This window comes from Peromyscus maniculatus, chromosome 13, assembly GCF_049852395.1.
Source record: "Peromyscus maniculatus bairdii isolate BWxNUB_F1_BW_parent chromosome 13, HU_Pman_BW_mat_3.1, whole genome shotgun sequence".
In the NCBI taxonomy this organism is placed as follows: domain Eukaryota; kingdom Metazoa; phylum Chordata; class Mammalia; order Rodentia; family Cricetidae; genus Peromyscus; species Peromyscus maniculatus.
Window position 1 is genome coordinate 65,691,680 of NC_134864.1, and position 20,936 is coordinate 65,712,615.

Consider the following 20,936-nt stretch of genomic DNA (forward strand, 5'->3'; position numbering starts at 1 on the left):
GATCTTGCTCTGTAGACCAGGCTGGCCTCGAACTCACAGAGATCCGCCTGGTTCTGCTTCCCAAGTCTAGTGCTGGGATTAAAGGTGTGTGCCACTGCCACCCAGCCAAATAGGTACTCTTTATGGAAACTTTATGTTATGGAAACATACTGATGTAATTATTCTGTATTTGTCTAAAATCAATGTGAAAATATTGATTCTTGATCATTTAGCTAGCTTTCTCAGAAGACAAGAGAACTTGCATTCAAGGTTTCTAAATAAAGTCCCATTATCTGTCTCTCTAGGAACTCTGAAGTGGAAATTTCCTTTAGAATCAGGGTTCTAGGTTTCTGGGGAGGTGAAGTGGCATTTGCTTTACTCAAACATGTTTTGAAAAAACTAATACAGCATTTGTATCCAAAGTCTAGACATAGTAGCAATACTCTGATTCTGCATGATGTTACAAGAACAATGCATTTTACAGTTGCAGTCCAGCCCCCTGTGGTTTTCCTTCCTTTAACCAGAAGGACCTTAGCCCTTGTCAGGAGCCTCGCCTCCATTCACCTGTGGTGTCATCTCTTAGACCGCATTTACATTGATTTAACAGCACACGGCTTGTTCTGCACTAACTTGGAGAGAACTGATCTCTTTGATACGAGTCTTTCCTCCACGAATCTGTGGAGTTAGGATTTACGGTGTAACACCATAAGTGTTCAGTGGATTCTAGAAGACTAACAGCACTTTGTGGTTAACACCAGCTTACAGAGTAGTATACAGTATCCAGACGTGCCCTGACTTATGATGGGAGTATGTCCAAGTAAGCTGTAATTAAGTTGAAAACACTGGGAGACATTGGATGTGCCCAGCCTGTAGAAGCCAGGCTTGGCCTCACCGTTCACTGCTCTGTGCTGTTGCTGACCCTTGTGCTTCCGTACTGCCCAGTGTTGTCAGTGCCCCTGATGCTATTCCACACTTATGCATAGGAGGTGACTTCTAGTTCTTAGGAGAGAGCTGGTTCATACGCTACTCCAGTGACCGACTGCTAAAGTTTATCTTTAAATAGTACGCAGAATGAATAGCTACATAGCTTCACATTGTTTCCAAAATTTCCCAGATATAGAAGACTTTTTGTACACATCTTTTTTTTTTTTTGACTACTCTTGGATTTTGAATCTTCTATTTTAACTTAATAATTGTTTTGTCTAGTTATAATTTTTTTTTTTATAGAAGTCTGGGAATATGTAACCCAGAGGCCTGAGGTTCATTCCCTAGCCTTGAGACAACAGGCAGACAGACGGAGACAGACGTAGGGAAGGAGAGGATGGGATATACGAGAATGAGTGATTATGAGAAGGCAAGTTAGCAGCTGTGGAAACCTGGACTAGGAGGACAGTGACTTGTTCCGCCCTAATTTGGGCAGCACTGGGTTCTTGATGGGGTTTTCTTCCCATGAATCTTTGTGGAGTTTACAGTGTAATGCCACAAGCATTCTATGGTTTTAGAAAATTAACAAGGTGTTCAGCTACATGTGTGCTGTCCATTTCGACAGCCACTGGACATGTGAGTATGGCTAATGTCATCAGGAAACTGAATTTTAAATGTCGTTAATAATTTCAATACAAATGATTCCATGTGGACAATGACGGCTATTTTTCTTCATGAAAAATAAAAAGGGAATAGTGTTTAGGCAGTGTGAAGGTAGTGTTTGGTAAAATGTTGATAGTATAGAGAGAAAGTCATAAGGTAAATTTTCTGTATGTAGTGATAATCTAGCCAATAAGAGATTTGGCAGATTCTGGCTTCATGCCCTGCATTAGTTACTGCCTGGTAGTTTTTATTTGAAATATGCACTTCTATAGTGGTTGGTGTGGGGTTGGTATGGATCCCCACCACATCAATAACTTCTATAGCTTCTAAGGAACCGCACATACAGACCCTGTGAGTGTCAAGTCTGAGTGGTACTTTGTGAAAACTTGAGGAGTTTCCGGATGCATCAGAGTGCAGGTTTATCTTGGCCTTCATCAGGGTGGTGTTGACAGTAAGCTGTGACAAAAGGCCGTAATTTGTGTTATTATGTTATGCCAAATCTGAGAAGAAAACCTAAAAAGGGAAATAGAGACAGTAAAAGTTTATGTAATCAATGGAATTTTCAAACAGGGAGGGACATTAGAGGACATGTGTTAAGTCTTATTTTACAGATGATGACACTTATTTATGGATGATGCATATGAAACACCATTATCTGATGTGTGTCATATATAACTCGTGTCTATCACTAAGTACCTGTTCAGTTAATAAAGAAGCTGAGTCTGGATCTGGGTCTTGTCACCCCACTCTGTGACTGTTCTTGTGCAGTGTACTTCTCTGATGTACCGGATGCTATCACTGTACAGAAAGCAAATATGTTCTTAAAGCACAGCTGGGTACATGGTTTGTAATGTAGGTGTTAATTATATTTCTTAGTTGCCAAATAATGCAAAACTTCCATTTGTTTCTGATTTAAGACTGAGTTGTTAAGCAGTAATGTTATTTTACCATGATTGCGAGTGAATTGACATTTAAATATACATTATAAACCATGTAATAGTCTTCCTTGATATTTCTTTAAACATTTTCTAGGGAAACTAGAGTACACATAATGTGACTTTTTGGAAAGAGGATATGTTTTAGATAGTCTAACTAAAGCTCTCTCTCTTTTAGCTTCCTGTCAGAAGCCATATGTTGCCCTAATTGATGGGATCACAATGGGCGGGGTAAGTGGACTTTTTGTTATTTTCATTGTATGAATGAGTTGTATTAAAATAAAGTAATGATTATTTCATAAAAAATGAGACAATGAATGTAGTACAATACAGCTCATTGGAACATATATTTATTTCAGTTTCAGATCCTGGAAGATTTAGGATATAAAATATATTGGAGCCAAAAGAATATTTCATGTTCTTAATTATTCTGTAATCTATTTTAAACTTTGCAATTATCAAACTCTCTTAAGACACAGAAACTGATTGTACCTTAAAAAACTTGTGTGTGTGTGTGTGTGTGTGTGTGTGTGTGTGTGTGTGTGTGTGTGTGTGTAGTATAGGGTGTAAAATATGAGAATATGCAGGCATGCATGTACCATACATAGTTCATTGCTGGAGGGCAGAGGACGGTCTTGTTTGTCAGCCTTCACCTTCTACAGTCTTTGATCCAGGCTTCTAGTTATTTTTCTGCTGTGTGTGTCAGGCTGCTTGGTCTGCAGACTTCAGAGATTCTCCTGGTTTTGCTCCCATCCCCTCCTAGGAGCCCTGGGTTGTAGACGCCTGGGGATTCATACACAGAGTCTCATGCCTGTATGTCAAGTGCTGTACCCACTGAGCCCTCTTCCCAGCTCTGGTTGCACCGTTTTATTTACACATGAAACGTTTTTTCCTCTTTTGCAGTGAACTCGGGGCTGTTTGCACACTAAGCAAATGTTCTATCACTAAACTTCGTCCTCAGCCCTTGTTTTTTGAGGCAGGGCTTTCTTTATAGCCCAGGCCAGCTACGCACTTGTCATGTGGCCTAGGATAGCCTTGAGTTCAAGGTGCTCCTGCCTCTGCATGCCAAGCGCTGGCTGGGATTACAGGCACACACCATCATTCCTCTATAGCCTCCTTCCTACTTATCCATCAACAGAATGCTTCCAGTAGTGTCGGGAGAAAAGCCTCCAGCCGCGGGGAGATGGGTCACTCAATCGTTTCTGCCCTGTAACATTTCACATTTGTGGAAGTGCTGTCATTTTTTTCTCCTTTGAGACATGGTCTTGTCCTGCAGCTTAGTGCCAGATGGCAGGTGTATGCCACCAGACCCGGTTTGGCGTTTCTTTAAAACCGTGTTCCGTTCAGTTGACAAATGTGTGCTTGGTGTCTCTGCTATTAAGAAGATGACTAAGATGTGCTTTGAACAACTTGCTGCGAAGCTGGAGGACCCACGTAGCGGAAGGAGAGAACGGATCCCCACTCACTGTCCTCTGACCTCCCAGGCTCACCACGGCACACCCTCACTCCTCTCCCCACACACGAAAAGACGGGTTTTTCAGGTTGCCCTCCCTCACGCACACTGCCTGTCCAGGTCAGCCCGGTTCACTGACTTCTCCAGGCAGCCCCTCTCTGCCTCCCCAGTGCTGGGATTAAAGGCATGCGCCACCATGCCCGGCCATAGCAACTCTAATAAGGAAACATTTAACTGGGGGCTGGCTTCCAGTTCAGAAGTTTAGTCCATTGCCATGGCAGGAAGCATGGCAGCCTGCAGACAGACATGGTGCTGGAGAGGAGCTGAGAGTTCTACATCTGGATCAGCAGGCAGCAGGAAAAGACACACACTGAGCCTGGCTTGAGCATCTGAGACCTCAAAGTCCACCCTCAGGGACACACTTCCTCCAACAAGACCACATCTCCTAATAATGCCACTCCCTATGGAGTGGGGGGCCTGTGGGGGCCATTTTCATTCAAACCAACACACGAGGGAAAGTTAGAGAGTGACCTCCAAATATGACCCAGCAGAAACCTGGTTGTGAATCCCAAGAATAAACAGGAATAGGAGGACCCTAACATTTAAAAAACTGCATGCGTTCAGTACTTGAAAGATTTAGTAATTTGGAAAACAAGATGCCATTCCCTCTTATTCTTTAGAATCTCTATAAATGAAACATCTTATGTACCAGAAATTGCTTAGTTCTTCACGTCACTTGGGAAGGGATTCCACTAATAGCTCTGTAGTTACAAGTAGCATCCAAAGGCAGCCTATTGGCTGGAGAGATGTGCAGCAGCTAAGAGCACTTGTTGCTCTTCCAGAGGACCCAGGTTCAGGTCCCCCAACCCATATGTGGCTCAGAAGCATCTACAACTCCAGCCCCAGGGGATCTGACCCCTTCTGACTGACACAGGTACCAGGCACATACGTGGTGTACATACAGATAGGCATGCAGACAAACACACATAAAATAAATCTAAAAAGGAAATTTTTAGAAATGCAGTCTATTCTTTGCTCCTTGTTGGCAGATGTTAGCATCTTATCATGTTTGATTGTACTCTGTCGAGGCAGTACCAACTTGGGAACTTTGAAGCCTTGTTAATACTGGTCACACAGGCCTGTAACTCTAGCTAGCACCCAGGAGACTGAGGCAGAGGGATAGTGAATAGAAGGCCAGATTGGGACTGGGCTATATAGTGTGATCCTGTTATTAAAAAAAAAAAAAAAGAAAAGAAAAGAGTAAAGGGAGAGAAAACCCTAACACTTGTCTGAAGTGTCAGAACTGCTCTGTGATGTGAAGAACTGAGGAAAAGCAGAGCCTAAAGCAGCGGGCATGCCCAAAGCATGCAGGAAGGAAACCCGTCAGGACCCAGGCAGGCGGGCAGCAGGCGGGCGGGCTCAGAGGGAAGGTAAGGAAGGATGACCAGGAACTCAAGCATACTGCAGTAGAACTGACGTTCCATGCTGAAGCAGTACGCATTGAGTGTTGGTCTGGGGAGAGGACTCCTGGGTAAAGGTGCTTGCTGTACAAGCCTGGGAACCCGAGTTCAAAACCCGTGTACAGCCAACAACGTAGTTGTCGTCTGTCATCCCGGTGCTCTGAAACAGCAGCCCCAGGACTTCAAGGCCAAGGAGCCTGGAGTCTGCAGTGGCAGACAGCAGAGAGACTGCCTCAGACAAGGTGGAAGGTAGGACCAGCACCCGAAGTTGGCCTCTGACCTCACACGCAGGCCATGACACGCGTGTGTCCACATCCATGTACACAAACGCATACACAGGCTGATGAAGGTGCGGAGTCAAATCTGAGAAGCTCGCAGCCATGGTTAAAGACATTAAACACAAAAGGGTTGGATCATGAGAATGCGGCTGGGGTGTCGGGTGCAGTCTGTGCTGTGCAGGGCCCCGGTCAGTCGGCGGGGCTGGGGTGCCGGGTGCAGTCTGTGCTTTGCAGGGCCCCAGTCAGTCCGTGGGGCTGGGGTGTCGGGTGCAGTCTGTGGTTTGCAGGGCCCCAGTCAGTCCGTGGGGCTGGGGTGCCGGGTGCAGTCTGTGGTTTGCAGGGCCCCAGTCAGTCGGCGGGGCTGGGGTGTCGGGTGCAGTCTGTGCTGTGCAGTTAGGGCCCCGGTCAGTCGGCGGGGCTGGGGTGTCGGGTGCAGTCTGTGCTGTGCAGGGCCCTGGTCAGTCCATGGGGCTGGGGTGTCTGGTGCAGTCTGTGCTGTGCAGGGCCCCAGTCAGTGGGTGTCGGGTACAGTCTGTGCTGTGCAGTTAGGGCCCCAGTCAGTCGGCGGGGGCTAGGGTGTCGGGTGCAGTCTATGGTTTGCAGGGCCCCGGTCAGTCCGTGGGGCTGGGGTGTCGGGTGCAGTCTGTGCTGTGCAGTTAGGGCCCCGAGTCAGTGTCAGTGGATAGCAAGGAAACCGTGCAGACTAATTGTGAAGTGAAAGGCTTGGTGAACTCCTCGCTGGTGCTGTCCTGAGCAGAACTTCCATAGGTTTTCACTACACAGCCCTGGCTGGCTTTCAGTTCGCTGTGCTACCCAGGCTGCCTGTGAACATTGGGGTTCCATGTGTGAGCCAGTGTTGGCTACACTGTTAAAATCTCTTTAAAAAGGCAGTGAAGCAGCTGGGGTGGTACACACCTTTAATCTCAGCCCCTGGGAGGCAAAGGTAGGTGGATCCCTGTGCGTTTAAAGCTATCCTTGTCTACAGAGTGAGTTCAGGACAGCCAAGGCTACACAGAGAAACCCTGTCTTGAAAAACAAAACAAAAAATCAGTAAAGCTTTAAATTCTTAAAAATAACTTTCTATGTATAGGTGTTTTTGTCTGTTTGTATGTCCCGTGCATGCCTAGTGCCCATGGAGGCCAGAAGGGGGCATCAGATCCCTGGAGATGGAGTTGCGGTTGCTTGCCAGCCACCATATGGGTACTGAGTATGGAACCCAGGTCCTCTGGAGGAGCAGCCACTGCTCTTATCACTGAGACACCTCTCCAGTCCCCCTCCTCTCCTTTGTGAGACAAGGACTTGACTATGTATCCCTGACCACCTGGAACTGACTGTGCAGACCTGGCCAACTTCAACAGGCTGTGATCCTCCTGCCTCTGCCTTTGGAGAACTAGAATCACAGGAGTGTGTCACCATGCCCGCATAGACCTGTGCATTTCTAAATCCCTTTCTTGGTAATTTCAGTGTGAAAGTCAAGTTAAGAACCGCCTAAGTTAGTACATGGTGCTGTGTCACCTGTGGGTCTCTTTCTGAATTCCTCAGGCAGTGGTTCCCACACCTTTGCTTGTATCAGAGTCACTTGGGGGGCTGGTCATATCCAGTCCAGCCTTTGCCCTTTCTAGGTTAGCCAGTCTGGGATGTGGCCCTAGGAAATGCCTTTAGATATTGGTGATGCTGAGGATGGAGGTCTTCCTGTCGACCCCAGAAACATTTTCCTAAGTTAGATTTAGATTTAGTGCTAAGGTTGTGTTTTGTTAGTCTGTTACGTAGGAACTCAGAGGACAGTGACAGTCTCAGGCCAGTGACCTTGCTTATTTAATTTTACCAACCCAGCCTAAAACTGGGAAGAATTTTTGGCAATTAAGACTTAAAAAATGTGTATGGTTATTAATTGTTTCTTTGTTTTGATTTTGGTCAATAGTTTTTTTCGTTCTTTTTTTAAAAATATCTGTATTTACCTTTTAAATACAGATACCATGACTGGGCACTGTATCTCCAGTCACATGCCTCGATGTGTCACAAGACACAGCGAAGCTTAGGGTTTTATCCTTGGTACCTTACTTTGGAAACGTGGGGAATTTCTGTCAAGTTGTTTCAGCTTGTGTTCTTACTTCAAAGACTAGTACATGCAGAGTTAACTGCAGGGGATAAAAGTTTTAAAAAGTGGATTCTAGAATATGAAACTCAAGCCATCTTAACAATTCTTTTTCCTTATAAAAGTAAAGATATATGCCGGGCTCGGTGGCACACGCCTTTAATCCCAGCACTCAGGAGGCAGTGCCAGGCGGATCTCTCTGAGTTCGAGCCCAGCCTGGTCTACAGAGCAAGATCCAGGACAGGCACCAAAACTACACAGAGAAACCCTGTCTCGAAAAACCATAAAAAAAAAAAAAAAAAAAGATACATATGAGAACACTTCAATTACTAAACATTCCAGCTTGACAGCTACATACTTCAAAATGCAAAGTTGTTACTTACAGCAAATGTTCTTCCATCCTGTTGAACCAAGCCTATAGTATCCCAGTACCAGAAGTAGAAAGAAATTTTGTCTTCCCTAGTTTTCATGCCACAAAAATAAACAAAAAAAATCCTGAAAAATATTTTATCGGAGTGAAGAAAGATAAGCATCGAACACGTGGTCCTTCTGGTGGAGCATAGTCAACTGCCATGCAGGTCATGTCGTCACCTCCCCCCGGGTGGCTTGTCTTCAGTTACGGAGCACTGGCGTCATCCACACTGGGGTCATCTTATACACCTAGACCAAGTGTGATCATCCTGTAGATCTGTTCGCGTGTGTCTGTGGATCTTCCAGACTGAAGCCGGAAGGCAGACCTCTCATTCTTGTCGGCCCCCACCTTTTCCCTAAGGTTTTGATAGTGGAGTGGTCAGGGTTTGTGGCCAGGTGTCTCTGGGCCTTGTAACCCATCGTCGATTGTCTCTGAGGCTGAGCTCTCTTGCTTCTGTTCGTGTTTGCTGTCCGCCCATCTGAACTTGTCACGATACAGTACGGCAATGTCCCCAATCAGTTTGACACACCCACCTTTTCAACCTTTCTTCCCCAAGATGTCTTTCATAGTTTTGCAGAGGTTTTTAAACTCTGTCCTTCTCTCTTCCTGTTTCTCCTCTTCACCTTCTGGAAGTTTCAGTCCTCCTTGGGTAGCTGACACTAGGGTCTCGCCCTCCGATTCCTTCAGCTGTGGCTCACTGTACTCATCACTGGGCTCCATGATACAGGTCACTTGTAAGCACACTGTCAGACATGCTCCACTAAGGCTGAGTTAGCAACTTGGTCCCTGGTCTCAGCTGTCATAAAATGCATGTGCTTCTGGTTTTCCTTCATTCTGGAGCAGCAGTCCTGAGAGAAACCACCTCATCCCAGAAGATGTGCAGCATCACAACAGCTCTGGAAGCTTCTTCCGATTTGGAGTCTTCATGAATTTCAAGCTTTATATTTTTGAGAACTGCTTATAAAGTTTTTTGTAGTTCTCTTTATCTTCTGCTAGTTCAGTGAATAGTTCTAAGAATTTCTTGACCCAATTCTTTCTGAAATTTTCAAAATTTTGCTTTGCTGCAACATCTCATGGGAAATATTTAGAGGGAAATTCCAGGAATCCAGCACCCCTCCAATAAACTTCAGTTTGTTAAGAATTTGAGCTGTATAGCTTGATCTCTTCCCTCCTACACACACACACACACACACACACACACACACACACACACACACACACACACACTCCTCTCCTCTCCTCTCCTCTCCTCTCCTCTCCTCTCCTCTCCTCTCCTCTCCTCTCCTCTCCTCTCCTCTCCTCTCCTCTCCTCTCCTCTCCTCTCCTCTCCTCCCCTCCCCCCCCCCTCTCTCTCTCTCTCCCTCTCTCTCTCTCTTCTCACTCTTTGCTGTAGGAAGTATTTTTTCCCAGTATGGAAAATGACAATTTCACTGTGTTGTTATCCACCATGAAGAATAGTACAGCCTATTGGCTAAATTCTATTATGTTTCAGATTTCTGAAATTCTATCATTTACTATTTTAGTGTGCAATAAAGTAAAATTAAGTGTTACTAAAATGTTCTTCATACAGTTGGCCAAATAATGTATAAAGGTGTTGTTTTTCTGGTATTCATGAAAAGAAACATTTATGAATAGATGCCTGAAATAAAAGTTCATTCTTTTTCTGAAAACATTTAAAATCTTTGTTTTGCTCTTTCAACTTCTGACATCACATTTTTCTCAAGTAGTATGTAACAGGAAGGCAATTTGCTTAGGAATTAAAATTCAAACAAATATGAAAAGAAGGAAATCCTTAAGTCTGAGTTCTAAAAGGTACCTGTTATCCTTTTTAAAATTGTTGCTGCCTTTTAATCCACGGCTGTTAGAATCAGCAACTCTACTAGAGTGGTTAGACCACAAGAGCCACAGCTGGAGGGAATTCTGTTCTCTCAGGCAGTGACTCTTTCAAAGCTGTGAAGAGAACTTAACTAAATCTCTGTTCCTCTAAAGAACTCAAGATTCAAAAGATTAAAGTGGAATTCTGCTCCTCAGAGAGGCTAAATAGCAAGTAGCTCACCTTCCCTGTAGTGGTATTGTGCTCCCCGAAATATTGTGCACACTAATAAACTTATCTGGGGTCAGAGAACAGAACAGCCACAATATTAAACACAGAGGATAGGAAGTGGTAGCACACGCTTTTAATCCTAGCATTCCAGAAGCAGAGATCTACCTGGATCTCTGTGTGTTCAAGGATATAGCCAAGCATGGTGACTCACGCCTTTAATCCCAGGGAGTGGTGGTAGAAAGCAGAAAGGTATATAAGGCGTGAAGACCAGAAACTAGAGCTGGTTAAGCTTTTAGGCTTTTGAGCAGCAGTTCAGCTGAGATCGATTTGGACAAGGGCACAGGAATTTCCAGTCTGAGGAAACAGGATCAGCTGAGGAATTGGCAAGGTGAGGTGGCTGTGGCTTATTCTGCTTCTCTGATCTGCCAGCGTTCACCCCAATACCCGGCTCCAGGTTTGTTTTTTATAAATAAGACCTTTTAGATTCGTGCAACACTTCCCTCCTAGCTTACATCCTCCAAAAAGCCCTCATGCTTCTCCTCACCCTCCTTAAAATCCCTTCTCCACCTGGCTCCTCCCTACCACTTCCTGTCAGTTGCTGACTCAGGCTCCTGACCTCAGGTGAATTTTATTTAATCAAACACATCTTTGCATCATTAAACAAATGTTCCAGAGCATAAACAAAAGTAACACACTTTGAAATAATATTCTACAACATTTCCCCCTTTTCATCTAAACAAAAAAATGAGAGGTTTTAACTTTAACATAGTAAGATTGTACACAGTAAGAACAATTATCAAGTAAAGATTACATTCACAGTGTTAATGAATTCCAGTTCATTTCTGTCTGGCAAATTAAAAGAAAATATTTCATTATTTATCCTATGAATCTAAAGTTATATATCTAATTTACTTTCTATCATACCTAAGCAAAACTGCAACTATAACTATCTAGTCTTCAACTCCATCAAAGACCCCAGAAGGGTATTATTTGAGTAAATAAAAATGCATTGCAAACTCTAGAAATGACAGAATCATCTGACTGCCTGGACAGTCACCCAAAGTTCCTTCTGCAACCTTGGGTCATCCATCTTCAGCCTACAGGCCCATAGTATCTGGCAGACTTCTCAGTGAAGCAGGAAATTTGAAGGACTGTCCTGCCTTGTTTTCGAAAAGGTCATCAGTTGCTTTTCTCTGTGTCCTGCCGAATAACTGACAAGACTCTTCTGTGAAGCAGGAACAGTTTTTTCCTGTGTGTCCTGCATGTCCAGTCTGCGTAGCACATTGTCAGCAGTCAAAGGCAAGAACAGTTTCTTTGTCCAATGGCTAACCTTGCCACAATGAAAGCAAACTCCATAATGAGTTTTTTCAATGCCCACCATCTTCTCTGAAGTAAATTGGTGCTGCCAGGAGCAGATGTATCTCATTATCATGAAAAACTCTAAATTAACAAAACATTTTAAATAACATATTTTATAGGTCTTTGAAGTATTTGAAGACCATCTATTTAAAATATAGCTATCAACCTAGAAAACATACCTAACATATCTACAGATTTGATTATTATAAATGACTAACTACTGACCTATATTTCTTGATTGTCCTGTATAATTTATAATAATACCTTTCAAAAACTAGAACTTTACCATACATTTCTAAATAAACTACATAGGTACAATACTCTAAACAAGAGTAGAAACACATATACAATATGCGATAACAAAACAACCTTAAATTGGTATCAATATATAAAAACCCCTTTAAACAAGAGTAGAAACATATATACAGTGTAATAAAAATAACTTTAAATTTATATCAATATATAAAAATCTTTTAAAAATAGAAATATAAATATATATAGTGTGCTGCAACAAAAATTACCTTAAATTTGTATCAATCCTTACAAATATAAAATATTTGAGCTTAATAGTTGTCCCTTAGTTTATAATAGATTCAATAATCTACCCTATTAAAGTAGATTCAACAGTCTACCCTTCCATCCTATAATTCCTATATCCCCCCTTTCTTTTCTTTTTCCACTTTTCTTTTTTTTCAAACAGATCCCTGAATATAATATCATTTGCATAATTTCCTTCCTTGTCAATACCAGTAACAATTAATAAACAACCCCCATAAATGATGACAAGTGTCCATAACCCACCAAATACCATTCTCCCCACCTCTTAGGAATGTGGGTGTTGTCCCCAAAATTACTTCCTGTTGTCTAGGGGCGATGATACCCTGAAAAAACTGAAATGTTGGCTAATGGCATTATTGTGATCAATAATCAGGTAGAATTGTTGTTTTGGAGCCCCATCTTCCTTTTGGAGACTTAAGTTATCACTGTTAAGAAAATTTATTGCTCATTGTGGAAAACTTAAACATTATTAATATCAAAATGGAAAGTTTAAAAATTAAGATAATAATATACCTAAAGAAAAGTTTTAAAGAGTCAAAATAAATTTTAGGGGAAAGAAATTTGTGACAACAGTAGTCCCTGGATTTTGGCTTTCTTCTGTCCTACACCAGGTGGCTCTTCTGATATGAGACAGAGACTCTGAATTTTCTTTTAACAACATGCTTGGGTTTAAAGAAGGAGAGAGCCACACTCCAACTCCAGAGGCAGCTTTGGTTTGTAATTGAGTTGGGACATCAAATATTTTGAGAGATAAAGAGATTATACCCTGTAGAAAGGAATTATGCCATTATACTAGATTGGTTTTTTTCTTGGTAATATTTTCTGGACAGTTCTCCCTTCTTCTTTAGATGTCTATCTGTCCAAAAGTCCTTGAAGTCTAATTTGGTGAGTTTTTCCTTTTGACATGTTAAATTGCCTCCTCAGTTGATGGACTATCACTTCTGATCAATAGGTCTCCTGTTCGAATTGAATTTTATGAATTTTGATGGTATCCATAGCTTTTCTCATTCTGTGGAAACAAAAGCAAAACCCCTTCCCCAATGTAGCACATATCCTGGTTTCCATTCTGAGGTCAACACCTTTAAAGGACACAGGCTGATTTAATTCTGTAGTTTTTTTTTTCTATTGTCCAGTGTCTCTCTGCAGCTGTCATTCCTTTCTCATTAGCATTTAGAAAATTTAAAGTTAATAAAGTGTTATGCAATCTATCTCTGGGAAGCTTGGTTACTCCCTTCTGTTTATTAATTATTTCTTTTAAAGTTAGATTTGACCTTTCTATAACTGCTTGTCTTATGGGATTGTGTGGTATACCTGTAATATGCTTTATGTTGTAATATGCAAAAAAAATTGTTTCATTTTACTAAAGACATATGCTGGAGCATTGTCAGTCTTAATTTATACAGGTATTCCCATAATGGCCATGACTTCTTATAGTATGCTTACAGAATCAGCCTTTTCAGAACTCAAAGCAGTAGCCCATTGAAATCCTGAATATGTATCTATGGTGTGGTGTATGTATTTTAATTTTCCAAATTCTGCAAAATGAAACACCCATTTACCAAATTTCATTTCTTTGAGTACCTTTTTGGGTTACTTCCTGCAGGTAGTGGAGTTTGGTTATATAAGGAACAAATAAAACATTTCCTTATAATTTCTTTGGCTTGTTGCCAAGTGATAGAAAAATCCTTTTTTAAACTCTTGCTATTGACATGGGTTTTTTTTTTTTTGAAACTCTGAGGTGTCCAGCACATTTTCTACTAATAACTGATCAATTTCATAGTAACTTTTTGCTAGAGGGCTTGGCAGACCTGTATGGAATCTGATATGTGTTATATATATGGAATGATTCCTATTCCTAACTCTTTCTTGGGGCCAATATCAACTGTATTTCTGATTCATTCTTCTGTGGGTGCTAATCTTGCCTTTAAGGGCCTAATCACCCTTTTACATTCTGCATTAGCATTTTCAAAAGCCAAAGATTCAATTAGTATTTGTCTAGTGTCTGGATCAGATATCATTCTATTTACAGCTGATGTTAATCTGTGTAAAAAATTCAGTGAAAGCTTCTTTCCAGCCTTGCATAATTTTAGTAAATGATTCAGTCCTTTTTCTCATGTGCACACATTTTTCTCCTGTCTGTCTTTTGTTATAGAGATGCCAACTGAGAACTTAGAAGGGTTACTGTATAATCAAAAATGAAAAGTTAAGTTTCCAAACCTATTTTGGAAGGTTTTATTACTGAGTTTTAGGATAAAAGTATGGGCCAGTGTGTGTGTGAAGAGCAAGGGAAGGGAGCTTTCATCATGTGGCACACCAGGAGGATCAGAGCTGGTCAGTGACCCCAGAGCCACCTTCCAGGGGCTGACATTGGACAGGAGAGGGCATCAAAGACAGAGGCTGGAGGTGATGTGGTTGGGTTCCGCATATCTGACAGAGCAGGCATCTTGGTGGGGCCAGAAGTCTGGTTGATCACGAACTCAGTTCTGGTCCTCCAGGGAGTTCTGGGTAAGTTACTATGGCTCTGGCTTCCATTGATCATTGTTCTTGGGTGCAGCCTCGGTTTCCATCGTGGTGTAACTGCCGCCACTTGGAGTCCACCTCGTTGTGGGATGTCTGCTCTGCCTGGCTTAGTGCTGCATTTGTCAGAGTCCTGGTCCCTTGTGTCAGTCTGTGCTGTCCTTGGAATCCAGTCAGCTGGGAGAGAGTAACTCTGGAAGAAGAAGCACTGGGTGGTGGCACACACCTTCAATCCCGGCACTGGGAGGCAGAAGCAGGCGGATCTCTGTGAGTGAGTTTGAGGCCAGCCTGGTTTACTGAGTGAGTTCTAGGACAGCCAGGGAAACACAGAGAAACTCTGTCATAGGAGAAAAAAGGTAGAATAGAGCTGGAGTAGGCAGAATTGCTTTAGCTAGGCCAGTGACTGAGTTATTTTTTGGTGTGTTCTGATTAACTGAGCCATGGGAACTGCAGTGGAAACACTGAGCATGACGTTAGGACATGTTAGAACAGGACCCAGGTCACCCACGGGGAGTCTTGATTCTGCTCAGTTAAGGCTAAGCTACTGAGGTCACGTGAGACATGTCCTGTTCTATGAAGAGAATGAACAGTCCTAAAGTTCCATCCATATGTTACAAAGGTCTGTTTGTAGCATGAATCTTAAAGGTACTTATTAATAAAATCAAACTTTGGGCCAGTTATTGGGGTGAACACTGGAAGGTCAGAGAAACAGAATAAGCCACAGCTTCCTCACCTCGCCAATTTCTCAGCTGATCCTGTTTCCTCAGACTGGAAGCTTCTGAGTCCTCATCCAGAATGAATCTCAGCTGAACTGTGCTGCTCAAAAGCCTAAAAGCTTAACCAGCCAAATGCTTAACCAGGCCAAATGCTTCTAGTTTCTGGTCTTCACGTTTTATATATCTTTCCTTTCTACCATCACTCCCTGGGATTAAAGGCTCACTTCTTGGGATTAAAGGCTCACTTCTTGGGATTAAAGGCGTGTGTCACATGTCACATGCCTGGCTGTTTCCAATGTGGCCTTGAACTCACAGAGATCCAGAGGATTTCTACCTCTGGAATGCTAGGATTAAAGGTGTGAGTGCCACCATTTTCTAGCCTTTGTATCTAGTGGCTGTTCTGTCTCTGACCCCAGATAAGTTTATTAGGGTGCACAATATTTTGGGGAACACAATACCACCTCATCTGTTAGCTGTAATAGCCACCTTTTTCAGTTTTAACAAGTATTCTGTTTTTGCTGTTACTGACAGTAGAGAAAGTGACATGTTAGAATCCCTTTTGTATTATAATAAAGAGCTGAATTTTTCTTAACATCATTTAGTAGAAACTGAGGATTTAATGGAACATGAAAAAAATGAAATGATTTTCTTAACTAAATTGAAGGGTTTTTTTGAGAAACTTTTAAATTCTGCCTCATTTGCTACAATTCTTCCCACTCTCTGAATTTTTAAGTCACCAGTTTTTTTTCTTTCCAATCATTTTAAAACTTCAAGAAAAGAACCAAGCCCTCTTTAAGACTGAAATCTTAATCTTGTGTGCACTGGCTCACTGTGATGTTCTCTGCCATGTGATGACCCAGCAAGAAGGACCAGCCGAGGCTCTTCAGTCTTGGACATGCCACTCTTTGAGCCATGAGGTCCTTTTCTTTATACATGGAAAATTATCTACATATGGAAGTATTCATGTATGTGTGTTTGATTACTGGAATAGTAACTGCAGGAACAGGAAAACTCTTGATTTCTAAGTGTGCACACTATACTTATTTGCATTAATTTTTATTCATGCTCATGACTGGATCGTATATCCACGTGTGGATGAATAACTTCTTTTCCTTGATCAAGTTTCCCACTTTGGGAATCTTATCTATTTAAGATTTCCTCTAAGAGTTAAGATTGTCCTTAGTTGCAAGGTTCTTCTAGAAAGTTTTCAGGTCATTAGCTTTCTGCCCCCACCCCTGCCCCCATGCATTTGTGGGGATCAGACTCAGCCTGGTGCATGCTGTTGGAGTAGTCTCCTGAGCTGTGCCCTCAGCCCTCATTGTTTGTAAGTAAGCATGAGTCAGTTTTCAGGATGTAATGCATATTTTTCACATATATTACATGTATCCACAAGTTAATTTTCAAGATGTCATGCATGTTCTTTCACATATATTACATGTATCCATGTTAATTTTCAAGATGTCAGGCATGTTCTTTCACATATATTACATATATTCATGTTAATTTTCAAGATGTCAGGCATCTTTTCACATGTGTCTCACCTTAGGTAGTCGTCCAAGCTTGTCTGTCTGTCTTGTTAGAGCCCTTTGTCCTTTGCCTTTCTCTACCCCATCCCAAGGATGTCCATTTCCTTGCCAAGAACATGGCTTTCCTGCTTCCCTCCTCGTCCACTTTAGTTCAAGGCTCTCTTTGAGTACGAGCATTCTGGACGCTGTCAGACACTTGCAGACTCCCTGCTCTGTAAGTTACTTTCCTTTTCCCTTGGCTGTCTCCTACGGTTGCACTGGTTAGATGTTGGTTTCATTCTGTTTGTCATTGTAAAAGCACTCTGGGTTCAAGGCCGAGTGGGAGCCTCCTGTCCTCCTAGGCTATGTCTTCCTTGCTCTATTCCCACCCACCACGTTGGTTTGGTGATTTGTGATTTAGATAGTTCTTTGTTTTAGAATCATAGAACCATCACAGACTGGAGTGGGGGAGGTAGTTCCTTTTGTCTACAAAGTAAACTCCTTCAAAGGATATGTGATCGTGGGAAGTTTGAAACTAACTAGAGCCTCAGTATGACCTTAGCTGTATTCAAGATGGCTCTCAACTACTTCCCAAGCAGCCAAATATATTTATGTCTATTAGTGCTAGAGACTGGTTAGATACTGAGGATAAAATAGTGAACACGTCAGACATGTATTCTTTCCTTACAGAGTTCTCTGTTGAGTCAGGCAAGTGCAGAGTATCTGATAATCCATGAGAGTACCACCTCAGCGGTGCGCATGTGCAGGTAGTTTAGTGATGGGATGCAGTGGAGATGCATGTGGAGGAAGTCATTTTATATCCAAGATTCAGAAGTGAAGAGTTTGCCTGAGAAGAGCCAGTCAGGAGAGAAGAATGCAATGTGTAGGGCAGTCATATCAGTCTTTGCCAAAATACTGAGGGACAGTGTGTGAGTGAGGAGAAAATGACAAATGTGAAAAGGCCAGAGAGGGAGAGTCCCACAGGAAGTTCAGTGGGCCTGCATCTGGAATGTGCAGCGGGTAGGAGTTAAATACCGAAGCCAGAGAGGTGCGCAGCCAGATCATCCTTCTACACAAAGACGTGCTGAATAATTTATCCTGGTGTCAATCTGAAGAGCCGCATAAGTGCTCAGCAGGGGCTTGACTAGAACATATTTACATTTTAGAGAGAGGGAGGGCTCTTAGGAAAAGAACAGACCAGCGGGGAGTAGGGTTGAAGGCAAAGAGATTATTTAGGGAGCTATTTTAGGGATTCAGGTGAAATGATATGAGGAGGTACAGGTAATTAATGGAGAGCAGGGGCTACAGATTGCCTAGGGAATGAGTATAGACCAACTGTAGATGAATGGAATAGAGGGATGGCCTTAGAACAACACTATGGTGTAAAGAGAAGAGAGAGGAAAAACCTCAGAAGATATAGTGGTGTCCCAGGGAGCAGAGGGAGTCCTCTGTCTCATGCATGGAAAGTTCCACTCAGATGAACAGAGGTTGGCAACTCTTGGCAGGGTGCAGGGTAGATACAGGGGATTAAAAATTGATTAGTTGATCTGGGCAGTAGTGGTGCATGCCTTTAATCCCAGCACTTGGGAGGCAGAGGTAGGTGGATCTCTGTGAGTTCAAGGCTAGCCTGGTCTACAGGACAGCTAGGACTGTTACACAGAGAAACCCTTTCTCAACCCCCACCCCCCAAAAAAAGATTAGTTAATGCAGTAAAAATGGAAGGCTTTAAGACCTTTCTTGTATAGAAGAGAAGCACCTCCTTTAACCATTAAAATTAATGGTTAAATATAATACAACATTAAGCTTTAGAAGTTTTGTTTACAAGTCAGGGTCTTAGTATTCCAGTCAGGTCTCAAGCTCTATGGAGCTGAGGATGACCTTGAATTCTGAGCCTCCTGCCTTTGCCTCCCAGGTACTAAGATTACAAGTTTGTGCCACTGTACTTGGTTTTGTGCAGTGCTTAAGACTGAACCCAGGGCTTTGTGCATGCCTCCCCCATACTCCTCCCTCATAACCCCTCCCTGTTCTCCTCAAAGTCATGGCCTTTTTTTATTGCCCACGCCCGCGCGCGCGCACACACACACACACACACACACACACACACACACACACACACACCTAAATCTAACCCTCTCAGTTTGTGTCATTTTTATGCATGTTTCCAAGGCTGACCATTTGGTGCTGGGTAACCAATTGGTGTGCTCTTCCCCGTGGAAGACTGTTTCTCCCACTTTTAGCATTCCAAAGTTGCCTGTAGTTATTTGTGTAGGGTTGAGTCTCTTGGGTTTTTCTATGTCCACTTTGGCATGTCCACTGATGCTGTCCTTATTCAGGGCACATTTGGGCAGTCATGTGGCTGAGGCTTTAGGTGTGTAGCTTCTGATGTTGCTAGGAGACAATCTCACCACAAACTCCCTGGTCCCCTGGCTCCTACCGACTTTTTGACCCTTCTATCGCCTGCTTCTTTCCAAGTGTCTGCTTTGTTCTGGGATGTACTGGCCGTGACCTTCTCAGGTTCTGCTCTCTACCCCTAATTTCAGTCTTTACTTAGCTGCCATGTGATCTTCAACTCAAATTTCAGATGACCTTTAAACTTACTTGCCTGTCACCACCCCACAGCTGACCACTGTGTTTTAGTTTAAATACCTCAATACTAACTTTGTCTGATCCCTTACCCCCTTTGCTCCTCAGGTTGGTTAGGTGGATTGTTCCCGGGGCCACTGTTCAGCCACTGCTGGCAAGGGAGGAAAGTCCTTAGGCGAAGCCTTTTCTTCTAGCTCATCCTCATTTCAAAATTACATGTCTACTTGAATGTGTGTGTGTGTGTGTGTGTATGTGTGTGCATATACATACACACACATGCACACACTTCACTGTGTGACAGGAAAGCTGAAGGAAGGGGGATTATTAGGGAGAAGAAAGGGGACCAACAAAGGGGGTGGTGGATGGAGGTATCTGAGGGTTTCTCTTGCTGTGACGAAACACCAGGACCAAAAAGCAAGCTGGGGAGGAAAGGGTTTCTTTGGCTCACACTTCCACATTGTAGTCCATCACTGAAGCAGAACAGGAACTCAAAAAACAGGGCCGGAACCTGGAGGCAGGAGCTGATGCAGAGGCCATGGAGGGGTGATGCTTGCTCCTCATGGCTTGTTCAGCTTGCTTTCTTACAGAACCCAGGACCACCAGCCCAGGGATGGCCCCACCCACCATGGGCTGGGCCCTTCCCCACCATCACTGATTAAGAAAATGCCTTACAGCAGGATCTTATGGAGGCATTTTCTCAATTGAGTTTCCCTCCTTTCGGGATAACTCTAGTTCATGTGTCAAGTTATAAGACTAGCCAGCACAGAGGTATAATGAAGTAAATATCATTGAGATAATGAAATGATCTTTGTATGAAATGCCATAATGAAACCTATTATTTAGTAATGCAAGCTAGCTTTTTAAAATTACACGATCAATTGAAGGCATAGAAGGCTAAACCTTTAGAGGGATGGTCTGAAGCTGTGGCTGATGGATGAGGACAGGAAGACGAGAAGGAGGGAACGCACACTGGGTAGCTCGGCTGCAGTGCCTAGCTCCTTGCAGGCCATGGGATGGGGATTAAAAAATATATACTGCTGTATGTCATATATGTGTTTATATCTCATGTGTGAAACATGAGGAAACTTGAAGGTTTTGACAATCACTGTGTCTTTTGGAAGAGAATGATAGGACTTAGGTAGAAAATTGTGCTCAGAATTTAGCTTGATATGTAAATAATAATGGCCATAATTATGTGCCTTTTGTGGAATTTTAATAGGTAAAAGAGGAGGGCAATAATTAGATAGATGAGAGCTGAGGAAGGGTCTATGAGTTGAGAACTGGAGACATCTGTGCCCTGGGCTTACGAACTCTGTGCTAATTAGCTACTAATTGCCTGACATTTCTTTTAAATTCATAGTAGCACATTCCTGAACAATTCTGAGTTCTCAGTTACAATATGACAACCAAAAGTAGAGAATCAAATAGACGTGAGAATTATCAATATAAGATGTC

The 20,936-nt window shown here is 42.8% G+C and overlaps 1 protein-coding gene across 2 annotated transcripts in view; it reads left to right on the forward strand.

Moving 5' to 3' along the window:
- Hibch (3-hydroxyisobutyryl-CoA hydrolase) overlaps nucleotides 1-20,936 on the forward strand; it is a 66,176-nt gene that overhangs the window by 22,234 nt on the left and 23,006 nt on the right. For both annotated transcript variants that reach the window (XM_006974854.4, XM_042260408.2), the window contains exon 6: nucleotides 2,680-2,732. In XM_006974854.4, coding sequence (XP_006974916.1) covers nucleotides 2,680-2,732 — 53 coding nt within the window. The remainder of the gene's footprint in view (nucleotides 1-2,679; nucleotides 2,733-20,936) is intronic.